This window comes from Callithrix jacchus, chromosome 22 (genome assembly GCF_049354715.1).
Source record: "Callithrix jacchus isolate 240 chromosome 22, calJac240_pri, whole genome shotgun sequence".
NCBI classification, from domain to species: Eukaryota; Metazoa; Chordata; class Mammalia; order Primates; family Cebidae; genus Callithrix; species Callithrix jacchus.
In genome coordinates, this window is record NC_133523.1 from 44,805,513 (window position 1) to 44,827,214 (window position 21,702).

Consider the following 21,702-nt stretch of genomic DNA (forward strand, 5'->3'; position numbering starts at 1 on the left):
GACTTCCTCTTTTCCAATGTGGATGCCTTTTGTTTCTTTCTCTTGCCTAATTAATTGCTCTAGCTAGGGCTTTCAATATTAGGTTGAATAGCAGTGATGAGAGTGATCATCCATCCTTGTCTTATTCCAGTTCTTAGGGGAATGCTTTCAGATTTTCCCCATTCAGTATGATGTTGCCTGTGGGTTTGTCATAGACGGCTCTTATTATTTTGAGATACATTTCTTCAATGCCTAGTTTGTTGAGGATTTTTATCATGAAAAGATGTTGGATTTTATCAAAAGTGTTTTCTTTGTCTAGTGAAATGATTATATGGTTTTTGCTTATAATTATCTCAATGTGATGAATCACATTTATTGATTTGCATGTGTGGAGCCCTCCTTGTTTCCCTGGAATAAAACCCACTTGATCATGATGAATTATCTTTTTGATGTGCTGTTGAATTTGGCTTGCTAGTATTTTGTTAAGGATTTTTGCATCTATGTTCATCAGGATACTGGACTGTATTTTTCTTTTTTCATTGTGTACTTGCCAGGTTTTGATACCAGGGTGATAATGGTTTCATAGAATGGGTCAGGGAGGATCCTCTTCTCCTGAATATTTTGGAAGAGTTATTCTTTGTACATTTGGTAGAATTTAACTGTGAAACTAACTGGTCCTGGACTTTTATTTGTTGAGAGATTTTTTTTAATTGTTGATTCAATCTCACTACTTGTCACTGGTTTGTTCAGCATTTCTATTTCTTCCTGATTCAATCTTGGGAGAATCTTATGGTTCTAAGAATTTATGCATTTCCTCAAGGAAACATTTTCTCGATGTTTTGAAACAAAAGATATTATTCTCTCACAGTTCTGGAGGCTAGCAATTTGAAATTAGTAAGGCTGGACAAAAATGAAGGTGTTGGTTGGACTACAACACTCCAGAGACATGAGAGGATTCATCCCTTGCTAATTCCAGATTATTGCGGTGGTGTCATTCCTTGACTTTTGGCCAGACCACTCCTATTTCTGTCTCTGGGCCACATGGCCTTAACTTCTGTATGTATCACTTCTCTCTCTGCTTTTCTCTTATCAGGACTCTTGTGATTAGATTTAGGGGTCAACTGCATAATCCAGGATTTCCACTGGTCAAGATCATTAATTTAATTAAATGTGTAAGAACATCTATAAGGTAACAATACAGGTTCAAGAAACTAAGACTCGGGTTTCTTTGGGGGTCATTATTCAGAGTACTGAGCTGCCATGTGACCTTCTGCCCCCATAGGAGACTGCCATCTGCCCTCCAGACCTTGCCTTCTCTTTATATTATTTTCTCTGTTCTTCCCGGTCCTGACACACTAGTGGGCCAACTCATGTAAAATGTATTTATGGGAATTTTGGCCTACTTATCAATTGTCTTATCAATGTAAAAGATGTTGATAAGACAGCCAAAAGATAAGTTACAGACTAGGTGATAACACCTGAATATAGGTATCTGAGGAAAGACTTGTATCCAGGATATATCAAGGACTCTCAAAAAATAATAATAATAAGTAAACCACAACAAAAAAGGCCCAATTTTATGTAAAACAAAAAGCCACTCAACAACGACAAAAAATAAACACACTTAAACATGGATGAAGGGTATGAATCACACTTCTCAAAAAAATACAGTACTCAAGACCCTCAGCAGAAGCAAATGCCAGCACCACATTTCTTGTACAGCCTGCAGAACCAAAAGCCAAAATATATCTGTTTTCTTTATAAATTACTCAGTCTCAGGTATTCCTCTATAGTAACCCAAGAATGGACTAATACAATGTTTTACCACAATTTTTTTTAAAAGGGAGACAAACCACCTCACCAGAAAAGAAAAACAGATGGCAAACAGGCTCATGAAAACACACTAAAGATCATTTGTCCTTAGGTAATTATGATTCAAAGAATAAGCATGCTTAGGAAGCATTACATACCTAAGAACATAACTAAAAGCAAAACAAAAATAGAAAGAAATTTTTAAATATTCAGATACTATCAAATGCTATCAAGGGTGTAAAACAATTAGAATTCACACCTAACTCCTTGTGGTAATACAAAACGGTGCATCAACTGTGGAGAACAATTTGACAATTTCTTACAAATTTAAACCTAACACTTACCATAGGACCAGGCACCCAACTCCTAGATATTTACCCAAGAGCAATAAAACTTGCAGTCATACACAGAAACCTGCATGTGAGTATTTATAACAACATTATTTCATAGTCACCAAAACCCAAAAACAATGTGAATGCTCCTTAAATGGTAAATGTATACAAAATGGGGGTCCAAGAAACAGTGAGTTATGAATCAACAATGAAAGGGAACAAAGTGTATGTTCATATACTCAATCACATGAATGAACCTCAGAGGCATTGCACCAAGTGAATGAAGCCAGACTTTGGAGGCAACACTGCGTATGATTCCATTTATATGACATTCTGTGAAAAGGCAATACAGTAGGGATGGAGAATATATCAACATTTTTTTCAGGGGCTAAGTGGGAGGGAGGGTTAACGACCAAGAGACAGGAGGAGGGAACGTTTGGGTAATGACACTCTTCAGTGTCTTCACAGTAGTGCTGGGTATATAATTATATACATCTGTCAAACCATATAAAATCGTGTATGATAAAGAGTGAATTCAACTGTATCTAACCTTAATATAAATTTAAAACACAAGATGCCACTACACATTCTCAAAAAATTGTTCAAATATAAAGCAGGACAATACCATACATTGACAAGGGTGTGGAGCTACTGGAATTCTGGCACATGGCTAGGAGGAGTGGTAAAAGTCAAAACCATTTTGGACAACAGTTGGCAATTCTTACTAAGGTTAAACTTATAAATATTAATTAGCCTAACAATTTATCTTCCTGTGTATACCAATTTGTATAAAACCATGTATGTAAAGACTTGTACCTGAATACCTATAGAGAGAAAACTGGAAAATCCTTGTCTATCACTAGGTGAGAAATAAAACATTATAGTATACACATAAATGGAATACTACTTAGCAATATCACATTGTGACATACAGATACGAACAACAACCTGGTTCAGTTTCAAAAAATACTATGCTGGGTGAAAGGATATAGAAACAAATTAGTGCATCCTAGGAAATTTTCAAATAGACTAACTCACAGTGAAAGAGGACATATCAATGGTTGTCCAGCATAGGAAGGGAAGAAAACCCTTGGCATGCTAGAAATGTCTATCTGCAGTGTGGTGAGTATGTGCATTTCAAGTAAGTGTGCTTTATTTCATGTTCACACCTAATTAAGTTCATTAAAGAAACACAGTAAGGCTCACATATTCACATTTAATCTCTGGTCCATGAACGTAGTATGACTTACTTTATTGTTAAAACTAAATGTGGCTGGGCACAGTGCCTCACACCTGTAGTCAAAGCACTTTGGAGGCTGAGGTGGGAGGACTGCTTGAACTCAGGAGTTCAAGACCAGCCTGGGGGAACATAGCAAGACCCCATCTCTCCTAAAAATAAAAACAAAAAATTACTGCAGTCTGGTAGTATGTGCCTGTGGTCCCAGCTACTAGGGAGGATGAGGTGGGAAAATCACTTGAGTCTGGAAGGTCAAGGCTGCAGTGAGCTGTGATCATACCAGTGCACCCCGGCCTGGGCAACAGAGCAAGACCCTGTCTTCAAAAAAAAAAAAGCACTAAATGTACTGAATTTTCCATTATATGCCACATGCTAAATATCTAAATAACTTACAACAGATATTATTTACTAGAGACTCAGTTATATATCAAATTTATATCTGATATTTATATCTGATATATCAGATATTGTTTACTGGAGAAATTTATGTCAGATATTATTTAATGGAGACTCAATTTGTTATATACCAAATGATGAAGCAGGATGAATGAAGAGTTATCTAGACACTATTGTGTGCAGATATTTGACAAATGTATGATGACAAGTACTAATACTTGAGTACCAGGCATCAAGGGTTTGTTGGATGCATACTACACAGTGATATGGACAAGCATGTGGCTGGACCTAAAGTTTAATTTTCTCTGTACATTCCACTCATGTTGTCTGGAAATATTATGTCTTTGGGCCATATTTAACTGTGAAAAGCAGATTTTTACATGAAGGAAAATGTTAATCCATATCATGAGCCTCCAAAAAAAAAATTGCTTCTGCCCACACTGCACCAAATGGCAGCAAATGGAAAAGAAGTTTCTTCTGCACTGGTTCATAGAACATGTGTTCTCCCTTTTGTTTTATAGGAAGATGCCCATGATTATTATTTTGTAGATGTCATTGACACTGTGCAAATCAGCATACTAGCTGCCAGGGGAAAATTCCAGAGTCATATTTTTTTAAATTCACAATATGTTACACATGGCAAATTCCCCTTTTCACAGCTGTAAAGCCAGACAGTATGTGTGTGTGGTGAGGACAGGAGGCTATGAATAGGGAGCATTTCAAGGGCTGCCTTGAAATCAGGTCAGTGGTATCTCTTCTCAAGCCTCACTTATACACAAAGGTTCACTGTAAGAATTAAATAAAGGGGGGAAGAAACATGAAAGGTGGCTCACCAGTCAAGACAGGTTTTCAAGAAAACAAACTTGAGAGGAGCTTCTGGCCGAGTTAGGTCAGAGGCACACTCTCTTACAGACTAAGAGTTTTTAAGGATTTAGGGTGGGAGAGTTTGTCAGAGGTTTGGACTGCTTCTGTATCTCTTTGTTGTGCTTATCTAGGAAGGAGAGTTGCGTGTCTTCCCATACATCTTTCTGGAGCTACAGGCCTACACCCCGAGCTTCCCTATCTTAGTGCACCTGAAGGGAAAGGAATGTGCTTATTAAGGCCCACCGTTTTACTAGAGCCCATTGTATGAGGGTTAAGTTTGGCAGTTACCCAAGAGACTTTCCCCCCAGCTCTCTCTGTGCCCTAGCTGTCTTACCCGTGTTTTACTGTCTGCTCTTTCTGGCTGCTTGTAGTTAGAAGAGAAGTGATTTCCTTGAAATGCATTAGGCTAGAAAGGGAGCTGGAACTTAAAGTGGTGGTGTTTGTCCAAGATGATGGTGCTTCTGATCTGTCACTCACTATATCTTTAGCGAATGAATAAATAAATAAATGGCTGCCTCACTATATCTTTAGCGAATGAATAAATAAATAAATGGCTGCCACCTTCAGTTTACCTAGGACTCTTCTTCATTGCCTGCCCCAGACACTCCCATGGACCCTATAGAATCCTACATCCTGCTGGACCGATCACCTCATGGATCTAGGTGAGGCTGTGACTTAAGCCAGACTGCAGTGACCAGCCCTGGTGTAAACAGTTGTGCACAGAGAAGCACCTCAGAGTGGAAGGACTTCAGACATGGGCATCCCATGCCTCAGATGTCACCAGAGGTACTGGTCTAGGCTCTGGTGCTCCTAGGAGGCAAGAACCAGATTCTGCTCCATTTCCTCTCCTCTCTGGGTGGGTCTCTGGCATCTGTGGCCCATGAGTGATCTGTCCAATCTGTGTGGAGGAAATGAGCTCTGAGTACGTGTGGGTCTGAGTTTCCTCTTCTGTGCAGGGTTGAGGTTTCCTGCTCCTCCCCAGCTTCCCATTTGGCCCTGCAGCCCTTCCTCTTCCTCTTCTCTTCTCACACAGGGAGCCCAGGAAGCCTCCACCTCAGAGATGCCATCGCTGCTGCTGCTGCCCCTGCTGTGGGCAGGTGAGTGGCTGCGGGGAGAGGGGTTGTGGGGCTGGGCCAAGCTGATCCTCATTTCCCCACAGGGGCCCTGGCTAAGGATTCAGGATTCTGGCTGAAAGTGCAAGATTCAGTGACAGTGCAGGAGGGTTTGTGCGTCCTCGTGCCCTGCACTTTCTCCCTCCCACCCCACTACCTCAGGAATAACCCAGTTCATGGTTACTGGTTCCGGAAAGGAGCCACTGTATCCCTGGACTCTCCAGTGGCCACAAACAACCCAGATCGAGAAGTACAGGAGGAGACCCAGGGCCGATTCCGCCTTCTCGGGGATCCCAGGAAGAACAACTGCTCCCTACGCATTGTAGATGCCAGGAGGAGGGACAATGGTTCATACTTCTTTCGGATAGAGATGGGAAGTACCAAATACAGTTACACATCCACCCAGCTCTCTGTGCATATGACAGGTGAGGCACGGGCTCCAGAAGCAGCCACAAGGGGAGTTGAAGGGTACTGCAGGGCAGGGCTGGGATGGAACCCTGGTACTGGGAGGGGTTTAGGAATAAAGCCTGTCATGCTTACAGGGGGAACCTGACCAGAGCTTGATCTTCTCTCAGGGCCTCACCTGGACCCTCCCTCCTGATCGTGCATCCCCTGCTTTCTCCTCACCAGACTTGGCCCACAGACCCAATATCCTCATCCCTGGAGCTCTAGACCCTGGCCACTCCAAAAACCTGACTTGCTCTGTGCCCTGGGCCTGTGACCAGGGAACACCCCCCATCTTCTCCTGGATGTCAGCTGCCCCCACCTCCCTGGGCCCCAGGACTACCCACTCCTCGGTGCTCATCATCACCCCACGGCCCCAGGACCATGGCACCAACCTCATTTGTCAGGTGAAGTTCCCTGGAGCTGCTGTGACCACAGAGAGAACCATCCAGTTGAATGTCACCTGTAAGTGCTGGGCCGGGATGCTGGAGTCTCTGAGGGTGCAGGGGAGACAGGATGGGCTGGGGCTGGGGACATTTAGTGTCCTGGAAGCCTGGCCAAGTTTGGGAGCTAGAAGGATATAAGCCCTGTCCCTTCTGCATTTCTGTGGCTTCTGGCAGGAGTAAGGGGATATGTCTACCCTTATTTCATCCCCTACCCCCAAATAAAGGAAATCCTCTCTTCCTCTCCTAGATGCTCCACAGAACCCAACCACTGGTATCTTTCTAGGAGATGGCCGGGGTAAGAAGGAGCCTCCCTGCCCGGGGCTGTTACTGGCATTGAGTGTGTATCAGGTTTGGTCAGATCAGACTTTCTGAGTCAAATGTTCAGAGGCAAGGCCTGTAGTTAGACACAGGTAGACATCAGGCACCTTGGATAAGGATATTTGGAAATGACTAGCAACTTCCTTCTTCCCCATCCAAATAATGCTCTTTATCTCCCTCCTGTCACTGAATGTCTTGGGGTATTTTACTTTATTTTCAGTTGATATATATAATAATAGTACATATTTATGGATTGCATAATGATGTTTCAATACTAATAACGTATAGTAACCAGATCAGGGTAATGGCATATCCCTCATCTTGAACATTTATCATTTCATTATATTGGAAACATTCAATTTCCTCTTTCTAGCTATTTGAAACTATGTATTATTGTTAACCATAGTCATCCTGCAGTGGTATAGAACACCAGAACTTATTCTTCCTTTCCAGGTGTAATTTTGTATCCTTTAACAAATCTCTTTCCCTATCATTGTTCCCCTAACCTTCCCAGTCATTATTCTCTGTTCTACTTTTTACTCCTATGAAATCAACTTCTTTCGATTCTGCTTATGAGTGAGAACTTGTAGTATTTCACTTTCTGTTCCTGGCTTATTCCATTTAACAAAATGTCCTCTAGCTCAAACCAAGTTATAGTGAATAACAAGATTTCTTTATTTTTTAGGGTGGAATGATAATCCACTATGTATATGCCACATTTTCTTTATTCATTCATCTGTTGTTGGACACCTAGGTTGATTTCATATCTTCCTATTGTGGCTAGTGCTGCGATAAACATGGAGGTACAGACATTTCTTCAATATACTGATTTCCTTTTCTTTGTATAAATGCCCAGTAGTAGAATTGCTGGATCATATGGTAGCTCCATTTGTAGTTTTTTGAGAAACTTACATACTCTTCACCATATTGGTTATATTAGTTTACATTCAGGCCAAAAAGTATATAAGAGTTCCCACTTCTCTACATCCTCAACAGCATTTGTTAATTTTCATCTTTTTATCACAGTCCTCCCAACTGGGGTGATGTTACCTCATTGTGGTTTTTATTTGCATTTCCCTGTTGATTGGTGATGTTAAGAATTGTTTATATATTTGTTAGCCATCTGTATATCATCTCTTCAGGAATGTCTCAGATAATTTACCCAGTTTTTAATCAGATTGGGGTTTTCTGAGCCATCAAGATGTATGTGTTCCTCATATATTCTGGATATGAATCACCGGTCAGATGAACAGCTGGCAAATAGTTTCTCCTATTCTGTAGGTGCCTTTTCACTCTGTTGATTGTTTCCTTTATTGCATACAAGCTTTTTGGCTTGATATCATCTCGTTTATTTACTTTTGCTTTTGTTACTTGTGCTATTGAGGTCTTATTCATAAAATATTTTTCCACACCAATGTCCTAAAGCATTTCCTCTATGTTTTCTTCTAGTACTTTTATATTTTTGTGTCTTATATTCAGGTCTTTGATCCATTTTGAATTGATTTTTGTACAGGATGAGAGGTGTGAGTCTAGTGGCATTATTCTGCATATGGCACCAGTTTTCCCAGCATCATTTATTGAAGAGACTGCTCTTTCCTCAATGAGTGTTCTTCATGCCTTCATCAAAATTCAGTTTGCTGTAGATAGTGGGTTAATTTCCGTCTTCTCTATTCTGTATCATTGGTCTATGTATCTGCTTTTTGCCAATATCATGCTGTTTGGATTACTGCAGCTTTGTAGTATACTTTGAAATCTGGTAGTGTGATGCCTCCAGCTTTGTTCTTTTTGCTTATGATTGCTTTGACTATTCAGGCTATTTTTGGTTCCATGTGAATTTTAAGATTTTTTTTTCTAATTCTGTGAAGAATGACATTGGTATTTTGATAGAGCCTGGTTTGAATCTGTAGGTTTATTTAGGTAGTATAGTCATTTTAGCAATATTACTTCATCTGATCCACGAGTATGGAATGTCTTTCCAGTTGTTTGTATCTTCTTCAATTTATTTCCTCAGTGTTTTGTAGTTTTTCTTGCTGAGGTCGGTCACCTCCTTGGTTAAATTTATTCCTAGGTGTACTTCATTCTATTATACCTATGGTAAATGTGATTGCCTTTTTTATTTATTTTCAGCTAGTTCATTGTCTGTGTGTAGAAATGGAACTGATATTTGTGCAGTGATTTTGTATCCTGCAAATTTACGACATTCATTTGTCAGTTCTAGGAGGTTTTATTTGCTAGAGTCTTTAGGGTTTTTTGGTAGTTTGTTTGTTTTGCTTTGTTTTTCTAAGAGATGGAATTTTATCATGTTGGCCAGACTGGTCTTGAACTCCTGGCCTCAAGCCATCTACCCACCTTGGCCTCCCAAAGTTCTGGGATTACAGGCATGAGCCACTGCACCTGGCCAAGTCTTTAGGTTTTTGCACGTCATTTGCAGAGACAATTTAACTTCCTCCTTTCCAATTTGGATGGTTTTTATTCTTTTCTCTTGTCTAATTGCTGTGGTAGGACTTTCAGTACTATGTAGAATAAGAGTCATAAAAGTGGACATCCAGTTCCTAGAGGAAAAGCTTTCAGCTTTTCTGTATTCAGTGTGATGTTAGCCACGGGTTTGTCATATATGGCCTTTTTTCTGTTGAGGTACTTTCCTTCTGTACCTAATTTATTGAGAGTTTCTATCATGAAGCAATATTGAATTATATCACATGCTTTTTTTCTGCAACTATTTAGGTGATCATATGGTTTATGTCCTTCATTCCGTTGACATAATGTATCACATTTATTGATTTGCATCTGTTGAATCATTCTTGCCTTTTGGGATTAATCCCACTTTATCATGCTGTATTATCATTTTGATGTATTGTTGGATTCCATTTGCTAGTATTTTGTTAAATATTTCTGCATCTATGTTCATCAGGATATTGGCCTGTAGTTTTCTTTTTTTATTGTCTCCTTTCTGGTTTTGGTGTCATTTGAGAAGAGTTGGTATTTTTTTTTTTCTTTAAAGGTTCAGTAAAGTTCAGCACTGAAACCATCTAGCCCTGCAATTTTCTTTGTTGGGGGAACTTTTATTATTCACTCAATCTCATTACTTGTGATTTGTCTGGTGAGGTTTTCTATTTCTTCTTGTTTCAATCTTGGTAGATTATATGTGTTCAGAAACTTACCATTTCTTCTAGACTTTCAAATTTATTGGCATAGTGTTCACAGTAGTGTCTAATGATCTTGTGTATTTCTGTGCTAACCATTGTGACATCTTCTTTTTCACTTGTGATTTTATTCATTTATGTCTTCTGTCTCTTTCTTAGCTAATGATTATCAATTTTATTTATTTTTTCAAAAAGCCAACTTTTTATTTCACTAGTGTATTATTTTTGACTGCTAAGTTTTTTTTCTTTCAGTACTTTGGGTATATTATCCCATTCTCTCCTGGCCTATAATGTTACTGCTGAGAAACTCACTGTTAGTCTAATAAGAATAACCCCATATGTGACTAGACACTTTCACCTTGCTGTTTTTACAATTCTTTACTTGACTTTTGACAATTTGGCATAATGAGCATGGAGAGGACTTGTTTGGGTTGAATATTTTGAGGGTACTTTGAGCTTCCTGGACCCCAATGTCCTTCTAGTTCCCAAGGCTTGGGAAGTCTTCACCTGTTCTTTGACGTAGAATATGTTTTCTACACTTTTTCATTCTCTTCTCCATCTGGAAATCCCATAATGTGAATACTTGCTGGATTGTGTCCCATGAATCCTATAGGGTTTCTTCATTCTATTTTATTCTCTTGTTTTTACCTGCCTGTGTTATTTCAGAAGATCTCTCAAATTCAGAAATTATTTTTTCTGCTTGGCCTAGTCTGTTGGTGAAACTCTCGATTGCGGTTTTTTATTTCATTTATTGAGTTCTAAGCTGAGGATTTCTGCTTGGATATGATACCTGTCTTTCTGTTAAATTTCTCTTTCAAGTCATGAATTAAAACAATGGGGCACAGGTGTCCCACTACTTGGCTGACCTGGGGCACGTCTGCTGGAGGTGCCAACATGGCTGTTTTGCAGGGCCAGGATGAAGTTGAATGACTTCTTGGCTGGCCTAGGTGTGTTTTTGCTAGGAGCAGCACTCAGAGCTTCATCTAGGGTTTGGGATATGGGTGTACGACTGCTCAGCTGGCCTAGAAGGTGTACCAGCCGGTGGTAGACCATGGGGCTGTTTCTCGGGACTAGAAGGCAAGCACATAGCTGCTCAATCTGCCTGGGGTTATGTCTACAGGGCTGGCCCACATGGCTGTTTCTCGGGCCCTAATTGTGGGAGAGTGGCCTTTGGGCAGGCCAGAGGCATGTTTCTCAGGGTCTGTGTGTGGGCACATAACCTCTCCCCTAGCCCGGGGATGTATCAGCTCTTTGTTAGCTCAGGGGCCTCTCCCATTCAGGGGAGTGTGCACAGTAGCTTGGCCAACTCAATTATGTATTCACCTTGAGTGGGACTATACGACTATTCCTCCAGCTGGAATTACAGGTAGCAGGGGTTGGTTTCCCTGCTGATCAGGACCAGAGTCACAGCCAGTCCTGGGCTCAGGCTCCATGCAGATCTAATTGTGGTATTCAGCCACCAGTGCAGGTTTAGGGGAATGAAGATGTAGTTACAATGATGAAGAGGTGCATGGCCACTGGCCCCCAGAGGAGGTATACTCCAGAGATGGCTGTGGTCTCAAGGTGGTGCTATGTTGTAGCAGCTTGCCCACAGGGGTCGGTTATGGAGTTGGGAGTGCACACCATGTGCTCCTAATCCAGAACCATGCAGCTGCATGAATTCCTGGCAGCTCTTCCAACTGTGCTCAGAGCTTGTGAGGACTGTAGGATTCACCTGTAGTAAGGAATGTAGGGATCCACAGTGGCAGTGGGGATTGGTTGGATTCTTCTGTTTATTATTTCCCTATAAGGGGAAATCCTTCTTGTCTCTGGGACAGACCAATCTGGGCTGGGGAGATGGAGCTGCAAAGGCTGGGTGCCTCCATGCTGCCCTCTTGGACTTCCAGTTACCACAGGTAATTCTCCATTGCCCTGCTATACTACAGCACTCTCCTTTTGACATGCCACTCAAATCTTTGCTGTTTATTCATTGCCTTGGTCCTTTCCTGTCCGGGGGCCACAGGGGAGGATGAGCTCCAGGTACCTCTGGTCAGCCATTTTGCTTCAATGGGGGCATTTTTAATAGGTTTTATTTTTTAGAGTAGTGTTAATTTCAGAGCAAAATTGAGTGGACTCTTCTAGTCACTGGACATCTTGGGAGCATTTTTAAATGAACTTTATTTTTCACGTGTAAAGTTCACAGAAGAAATTGAGCAGAAGGTACAAAGACTTCCCATATACCCTCTACCCCCACACATAGTCTCCCCCACTGTCAGCACCCCTCATTATAGTGATACATTTGTTACAATCAATAAACCTACACTGACATAGCATTGTCAACCGAAGCCCATAGTTTGCATTAGGGTTCACTCCTGGTGTTGTACATTTTACAGGCTTTTAAAAAATGTATAATGACATGAATCTATCATAAAAGTATCATGTAGAATAATCACACTTCCCTAAAAACCTCTTTAGGGTACTTTTTTTCTACTGTCCATAACTCAACCCTTAGCCATGACCTTTGTCCAAAGACCAATGCTCTCTCCACTGCCGTATTCCAATTAATAATGGCATCTGGTCCCTCACTGGACAGTAAGCTCAGTGAAGGCAGGAATAGTTCCCTCAATAGTGGTCACCAAACTGTTGACAGATGATGCTCAGAGACATGCCTCTGACTCTGAGTGCTGGGATCTAGGAGGTACAGACAGGCAGGTCCAGAAGAACTGCCTGGGTCTGACCTGAGAATCACCTCCCTAACCCACCCTGCTTCCAGGCTCTTCTGAAGGCCAAAAGGACCAAATTTGACCCTGAGTGATGGGGTCAGTGGGAAGAAATAAGAGACAAGGCCTATCAGCATTCCAGTGCTTGTGCTCTCAATCTCTCTCTTTCTCCTTCTCTTTCTCTTTCTCTTTCTCTTCTCTTCTCTTCTCTTCTCTTCTCTTCTCTTCTCTTCTCTTCTCTTCTCTTCTCTTCTCTTCTCTTCTCTTCTCTTCTCTTCTCTTCTCTTCTCTTCTCTTCTCTTCTCTCTCTCTCTCTCTCTCTCTCTCTCTCTCTCTCTCTCTCTCTCTCTCTCTCTCTCTCCCTCTCCCTCTCCCTCTCCCTCTCCCTCTCTCTCTCTCTCTCTCTCTCTCTCTCTCTCTCTCTCTCTCTCTCCACGCCACCCCAAAGAGGCTCAGAGCTTCACAGTACTTCAGTGGCTATTTCTGAGGTCCATTTCAGAGAAATCTAGGATGGAGAGGAATCTGGGTGCTGGAAGAGATGGTGTTTTGTGCACCAGAGAGAGAGGGCTGAACAAGAGGTGTTAGGTGCACTGTGTGCTTCATCTCACGGTCATAGTCAATATTGATGTCCCATGATAAGTGGGAAGATCTAGGAGCTGAATCCCATTTTGGAGATGAAGGCACCCTCTCTACATGCTAGAGAGCATGGGAGGAGACACATACCTATTTAGCAAGATTAGAGTTCACCCTAAGTCTTTTTTGTCTGCAGGGGAACAAGAGACCAGAGCAGGAGTGGTTCAGGGGGCCATCGGGGGAGCTGGTGTCACAGCCCTGCTCATTCTTTGTCTCTGCCTCATCTTCTTCATGTGAGCATTTTCTCTGGGTCAGGTGTGGGCCAGAGGTGAAGAGGATGGACCTGGTGTAGAAGGGTCCTGGAGGGGCTGTGAGGGCTGGAGAAAGGGCAGGGAGTGTGGTGGTGTACAGAATCCAACCTGTAGCCACTGGGCTAGGCATGGGTCTATTCTAGGCCCCTGGTCTCAGATGTCTAAGAAGTGGGAGGTAGAAGGAGACCTTGTTACTAAGTCTTTTTGAAGGCTCATGGATTAATCCCACCCCTTACCTGCCAAAGTCCCTCATTCTAGACTCAAAACAATGCCCTTACAGCCTGAGAAAACCAGGCTCAAAAACCCTGGTGTCTCCCATCAGAGTGAAGATCCACAGGAGGAAAGCAGCCAGGACAGCATTGGGCAAAAATGACACCTACCCTGCCAGAGGGCCAGCCTCCCTGGTGAGTGATGGGGTATCCTGACATCCAGTCTGCCCTGAAGACACCTCCTCCCAAGATGGCCCACAGACATACCACATTCAGCATTTCCAGAACTGAGCTCATCGTCTTTCCTCCTGTTTAACATTGTAGGTTTTAATTTTATTCAGGTATGTTGAGGCCAACAGATCAGGAGACAATGGCCACTGGAAAGGTAGTTTCTTATTCACCATTCCCAAGAGGAGAGGGCACACACCATGCAAAGCCATGTAGAGAAGTACCAGGATCAGTCAGGAAGCAGAGGGGGCAAAGGGAAAATGGGACAAGAGCTTTTATTGTGGCTTTCATGGAAAAGAATGGGCAAGACAGGATAAGCATGCTAGCCAGGTTTACAATTGGCTACTTTGAACAATTTCAGCAGACTCTGGAGTATAGTGTTTGTCTCTAGTTGTTTCATATGTGGCCCTGGGTTAATTAGGGCTGGAGGATTGTGGCCTAGAGTGTAAGACTCAATAAAAGATCCAGTCGGTAGTGTGGGCTTTAGATTGATTGGTTTACACATGAAAGGTACACTCGTAGGCAAGTCCTTCATCATCTCTAGAAATCTATCCCTGGGCGAGGCAGCCTCTTGAGGGTCAGCAATGACCCAGATGTCAAAACATCAGAAACACTTGGTTGACACAACCCTAAACATATTTCTCTTAATGGGTTCTCCATCTCACTGATGGCACTCTTGTTCCCATTAACCAACCACAGACCTGGACCCCTCCTGCCCCAGTTCTCCATCTCTTCTTCCTGTGCCAGTATGCTACGATGCATGTCTGAGCTTCCTCTGAACACGGCTTAACACAACCACTCCTTCTGAGCCAAGATACCCTCCCACTCCTTATTCTGCTACAGCCTTATCTCCCATTTCTCCTCTCCAGAACACTAGCATTAGCTCCCTAAAAGGTCATTGTCTCATCATTCCCAAGTTTGAAATGCTCTGCTTCTCCACACTGCTGAAAGACCGGCATTCCAACAACTTGGTCTGGTATTTGGGGCAGGAAAACCAGAATCACCATCAGGACTCCCCCAACATTAGCCACTCAATCACCTCAAGCAGAGCAAGGTTTTTCATCTCAGAATCATTGCTGAGCTGTCGTCCCCTCCTCCTCATATTCCTAATAGCTACCTGCCCAACTCCAGTGCATCCTTCAAGCTCTGATTTTTTTTAAATTTATTTAACTCTGACTAAAGTGAACACCACAGTAAAGTTTTTGAACACAGGGTCAATAAGCACCCATTCATTCTGCAAATATCTATATAATCCCATTTGCCAATTGTTCTAGGTCCTTGTGCCAGTTTTATAAACACATATTTTACAAATATAAAATATTCCTCCTATCAGGGGTTTACATCAATTGGTGAAAGGTATGAAAATAATGAACAAATAAGTAGTGCAAATATACATGAAATAGGCATGAAGTAAGTGCTATGGAAAGAAATGAAATAGGAGAATGGATTGGACAGTCCTAAAGGCCAAAGCATAGCCTTTGAGCAAACACCTCCAGGAAGAAAAGGAGTACAGTGTGAGCACTAGAGAATCATTGAGGGAGCAGCAAGGCTCTGAGGCTGGAGCACAGCTGAATGTTTTAGAGAAACAACAGTTAAGACAGTGTGGATAAGTCAGAGTTACATGTCGGGTGTGGGCTGTGGACTGAGCAACTGCAGGTAGGAAATGAAGTTAAAGAGACAGAGAAGCTGCAAATATTGCAGGGTCCTAAGTTCATCATAGTTATTTATGCATTTAGAGCAGAAGAGTGACATGAACAGACACTCATTTTAGTGGGAGTCACTCTGGCTGCTCCATGACAAATTCTAGTACACAGAACAGAAAAGAAGACACCAGAATAGAGGATTACACAGAAAATCAAACCAAGAGATGACTGACTTGGATTTAGTTCCAAGTAAGAATGATGAATCTGATGTAGAGAAATTGGGTTCCAGATATACCTTGAAGGTGGAGTCAACAATATTTGTAAATGGAGTGATAGAGTGCATGCAAGGCTGAGCAAAGATAGCTCACGACCTCTGCTTGATAGCTGTCTCAGATGTCACAGGAGGGTCCACAGATGTCATGAATGCCTAAGAAGACTCCATAGATTTCATAGATGTCTACAGATGCCAAATAATGATGTTCATGTGATTTACTCAGAATTCAAACTTAAAAAATAAAATTGCCAATGATTAAAATTGCCAACGCTGAAGGAGAAGTGTATTTTCAAGTGTACAGCAAACATCATTTTGGTTACTGTAAGTTTCAGGTGCCTCTGAGACATCCAAGTGGAAATGACAAGTAGCAGGCAAGTGTCTGGAGCTCAGAAGAGGGGTCCCTATGGGAGAAACAGAGGTTGGGGGCTTCCATAGCAACGTCCAATAGTGGATGAATCCACAAAGAGAAGGGGACCACACCCCTGGAACCCCCCAGCATTTAATGTTAGGGAGATGAGGTGTAAATGGTGAGAAAGCTGAGAATGAGTGGCAACTGGGTAGGAGCCAATGACCAAGAAAGTGCAGGCTCTAGTGTTGGTGGCCAGGGGGAGATGGAGCTTCATGGAGGAGAGATTGGTCATTTGTTTCAAGTGCTGGTAAGTCTGGTAAGACAGAGTCTGAGAAATGACTATTTGCATGTAGCTAAGTAGTACGACAGCAAAGCAGATCTGATTTTCTGCTGGAGGAAGATCTCTTGACTAGAGAGAGTTCAAGAGAGAACGGGAGGAAAGGAAGCAGAAACTGTGAGTTGAAGGACTCTTGAAAAACACTGCACCATATCTAGAACCAAGAAATGGGCCTGCAGAAGAAAATGCCATTTCTCCAGCATCTGCTCTTGTGTCTCCAATGATATATGTCCCCTGTTTGTGTAGGACTTTGCACCCCTTGAGCTAACTGCATTCCCATGGCTTCCCCTACCGCCCTGTGAACTCCACAGGACTAGGCTGGGTTTTATTAGTCCTCCATCATTCTACTTTCTCCCGTTCAGCTACACACTGTCACAGTTTGCAAATACCAGTCTGTTTCTGTCTTCCTCCCTTGCAGTAGTAGAAATCACAGGGCCCCTGCTCTGCTTTCTTCCCTTCTGAGGATCCAGTGCCCAGCACATTGGAGGTCCCAAAGATCTGGGACTGAGTTTAGGGTCAAGAGATGTGTGACCTTGGGAATTACCTAAGCTCTCTGAGACCTAGTTTCCTGGTCTGTGAAATGGATAAAATCATAGATGCTAAAGATGATGTCAGTGTAGCTGCCCAGAATTTGTCCACATTGGTCTGTGTGTGTATTCAAGAGAACAGGGAATCAACACATGCTATGAGTGTTAAATAATGAATAAGTGGGGCCTTAATAAACATTTGGGGAAAGAATGAAACGGTGAATAAATGTTCTGTCAGAGTCAAATTTACTTCACTGACCCTCTCTACCTTCTCCCGGTCCCCCTCTTCACTGCCCTGCTCTAACCCCCTTCTTTTCTCTCCATAAGGAACACCAGAGGAAATCCGAGTTACATGGCCCCACTGAAACCTCAAGCTGTTCAGGGGCCGCCCCTACTGTGGGGATGGACGAGGAGCTGCATTATGCTTCCTTCAGCTTTCATGGGACGAATCCTTCCAAGGACACTTCCACTGAATACTCAGAGGTCAGGACCCATTGAGGAACACACAAGAGCACTGGGCTCAGCTAGAAGATCCACATCCTCTACGGGTTGGGGACCAAAGGCTAATTCTTGGAGATTTAACACCCTACAGGCAATGGGTTTATAGACATTATGTGAGTTTCCTGCTACAGTGTCATCATCTTAGACTTTGTCATTAGAGAGTGCTGGAATCAAATCTGTGCTCCTTTATTTCCTAAGTGTATGATATCACACAAGCTCCTTAACCTTCCATGTCTCCATTTCCTTCTCTGTGAAATAGGTGCAAGAAGTCCTATCTCACAGGGATCCTGGGAGCATTAGATAAAAGTACGCATGAAAAATGCCAGTCCTGGTGCAGTGAGAGTTTGGCACATACTGGTTCCTTCCCCCTTGAATGGAAGGCATTAGTGACCTTTGATCCCTAAAATTATATCAGCAACATGTCCATTGTACTTGCTGGTCAAAACACCACCATACATGTCTTCCCTGACTTGCCCTCCAACATCATCTCTCTCCACTCCTGAATCTTCCCTTTCTATCCCACCTGTCTCCTACTCGGATTTCCGCTTTCTTTATGTTCTGCTACAAGGAAAATCACATATTAGCATTTGGGGAATTTTCTAAAACTCAGAGCTGACCATAGTCAAAATACTTCCCTAGATCCCCAGCCCACAAGAACGATATCCTAATGTGACATTCTAAGTCAGAAATGGTCAACCAGTATTAGCAAAGGGCCAGATAGTAAACATGTTCAGTTTTGCAAGCAAAATCGTCTCTGTTGCAACTATTAAACTCTGCCATTGTAGCACCAAAGCAGCCACGGACAATCTGCAAATGAACTATATGGCTGTGTTACAACAAAATGCTATTTATAAAAACAGGCAGCCCACATGCTATAGTATGCTGACCTCTATTCTACGTTGCTCTGAATCTCACCCAGTCTACTCTTCCATTGCCACATCCTACACTCTTTGGACCCCATTCTGATGTATTCCTCCCTATCTGTTTGCATCCATATCCCTCCTCCAGGAAAGGCTGTCACCATGTCATTATTGGTCTAACATCTTATCCTTCCAAGTGACCTCGAAGGTAGATGTACAAATTGAGATGGCAGAAAGCAGCTCACAATCATCCTCCTAAAAAGTCTAATTTAAAAGATAAAAATCAGTTTAAGAAAACCAGCCCCAAATTCATCAGCAGCACCCAAACCATGAGAGGGGTGAAAGCATTATGCCATAAGCTCATAATGACCCTTAGATAAACAAATGGAAGATTCTGGTGTTGCTTAAAACAATGTGTGGGCCTGGTACAGTGGCTCATACCTGTAATGCCAACACTTTGGGAGACTTAGGCAGGCGGATCACTTGAGGCCAGGAGTTTGAGACCAGCCTGGCCAACATAGTGAAACTTCGTCTCTACTAACAATACAAAATGTAGCTGGGCGTGGTGGTACATGCCTGTAATCCCAGCTGCTCAGGAGGCTGAGGCGTGAGAATCACTTGAACCTGGGAGGCAAGGTTGCAGTGAGCCAAGATCTCGCCACTACACTCCAGCCTGGGGGACAGAGCATCTGTATCAAAAAAAAAAAAAAAAGGAAAAAAAAAAGTTTGATACCTAAACCCCGCTCCCTTATCCCAGAAGTGACTCCCTTATCCCTGAGTCACATATCTTTCTATGGTCATAACAGACTGGTGATACCAATCAACCTATTACACCATGAAAAGTTGACAGACTTCTGGACCAGACAAGATAATGTCGACTCATTTTGTTCCTGTTCCTCCCCTCTAAGCGCAGCTATAAATCCTGCAAATGGTCCAAGAGACACCAAAAGAGAACTCTGATTAGGGGTAAGAAGAAGGTGACTACTTTCGGACCCCAGGACTGGAGGAACAACACAGAGGCCAGGTGTCTTGCATCTCCCCTCATCTGAGAAAGGATACCCTGACCCACCATTTCCCAGCCCCTAATCCAGCAGCAGAAGGCAGGTAGGTGAGCTCCTTAGGTTCACCCTCTTCTGGGTGAAAGGGGAGTCCCTCAACATCAGGCGAGTCCCACATCACCAGAAAAGGGGATCAGTTTGAGCCAAAAATAAGTGGCCATGAAGTGCTATCCTTCCCCATTAGGCCTAAGACTCTCCTCTTCTACTCAGTGACACTGGGACTGGTGGGCAGAACTGGAGAAAATGATCGAATCAGAAAGTCTAATTTTCTCCTTTATCAAATGTGAAGTCTACCCCTTCACCTCCAGAGCTGTGTGTGTGTGTGTGTGTGTGTGTGTGCACATGCGTGTCTGGTATGAAGCAAGATATTTAAAGAAACAGTGAAGAGATCAGTAGACAAAGGGGTTTAGCAAGCACATCCTCCTTCCCTGTGGCTAAGCCAGGAGAGGCAGATAGACAGACATTGTTCTTAGGAGGGACATTGTCAGGAAATAGGAGTAGGAAAAGGAGCCAGAGAGGTGAGCCCAGCACCATCCACTCCTGATTGTCTGCCCCACCCCAGACCCCATCCATCCCACTAAAGCAGGTCTGGATGCTTCCCACCCCTTTGCCTTCCTGGGCTAGGACTAAGACCCCAACCTCTGGGGTCAAGCCCTTCTGCAGAGTTGGGAAGTATCTGAGTTCAAATTGTCACAGACAGTGACAGCTCCCCTGCCTGGGTCTTCTCAGAGGCCAGAGTGTCTTCTGGTGGGTAGAGGTATGGGGCAGAACCTTGATCAGACTCCAGTGCAGAGGTAGCAGGAGCCCAGGGAAGGGTCTGGTGACATCCTAGGTTGATGCAGCTGGTGAGGGGTGTTTGAGACCCTCTAGGGTGTGCTTTCATCCTCAGACTTGGGCTTCTCACTCCATATGGGCATTAACTAGAGATTGGTACAACTCTGGGACTAGGATGGGATACATGGGTATTCCCAGTACTTAAATGGGAATAACAAAGCTGGTTTCTGGGAATCTTTGGTGAGAAAGTATTAATCATTCACAGAAAATCCTCTCGGCATTTTACAGCTATTACAAGACCTTGAGAGAAATAAGATTCCTTTTTAATATTGTAGATGTCCTCTCACTCGGCCTCAGTAACTTCCTGGATGCTATTTTTCTTTATCCAACTGGGTTGATTGTCACTTTTTCAATCTGGGACAGTATTTTCCTTTTCCTACAGTTTCTTTCTTGCCCAGGCTACACTGAGCCCCAGAGTCATGAAGAGGCAGGAAGCTTGGGCTCTGCTGGTAGAGCTCTGAGACCTATAAACAGGAACTTCATGCCCTTCTAACATACCTATGTGCCTTGTTTTCTGGTCCCCACTCTGCTCACGAGTGCCTACACTGGGGCTGGCTCTCTCCTCACCTATGGCCTCTCATGATCTATTGCACCAGTTCATCAGGCCCTTCCCCATAATAACTCCTTATCTGAATCCCCCAAACCCCAGAATGCAGCTCACTAGCTGGTCATCCCCAGAGCCAGCCTTTTCAGGCCTCTGACATCACTACTGGTCTTACTAGCAAGGTTAGAGGCCACTAGAGAACGAGGGATGGGTTCCTTTCTCCCTCAGGACGAAGATGATCGTGGACATCGGAGCCTGAAGGGAAGGGCCAAACATGAGGACACTATGGTCGCTGATTCCCAAACACTCTTCCCTCCTAACTCACAGGAAAGATACATGGACAATATGGGACAATTCTATTCTTCAGTGTGTTGTCTATGAACTTTATCCCTGAGCAAGTTGTATTTGACCATGCACGCATAGACACACACACCATAGGTTGCCCCTAAAGTTACACAGACACACATGCACAATTCAGACATGCACACACAGAGACCACACACAGAGATACACAAATACACACATGCTCAAACGCAGAGACCACAGACACATACACTGACACCTCAGATATGTATGTACACATACACACACCAGATACAGAAACGCATACCTTATACATAAATACAGAGACCACGACCAGACATAAACATACCCAGACACACATACACAACT

General features: G+C 43.0%; 1 protein-coding gene and 1 long non-coding RNA gene across 2 annotated transcripts in view; one reads left to right on the forward strand and one right to left on the reverse strand.

Annotated features, from left to right (window-relative positions):
- The window catches only part of LOC144580749 (uncharacterized), a 64,211-nt gene that overhangs the window by 33,830 nt on the left and 8,679 nt on the right, over positions 1-21,702 (reverse strand). The gene's annotated exons all lie outside the window — the stretch shown is intronic.
- Positions 5,635-20,262, forward strand: LOC100406082 (myeloid cell surface antigen CD33). Its single transcript, XM_035286743.3, has 7 exons — positions 5,635-5,717; positions 5,780-6,157; positions 6,363-6,641; positions 13,552-13,648; positions 13,989-14,070; positions 17,561-17,716; positions 19,503-20,262. The coding sequence occupies exons 1-7, from the start codon at positions 5,681-5,683 to the stop codon at positions 19,641-19,643; spliced, it is 1,170 nt and encodes a 389-aa protein (XP_035142634.3). The 5' UTR covers positions 5,635-5,680; the 3' UTR covers positions 19,644-20,262.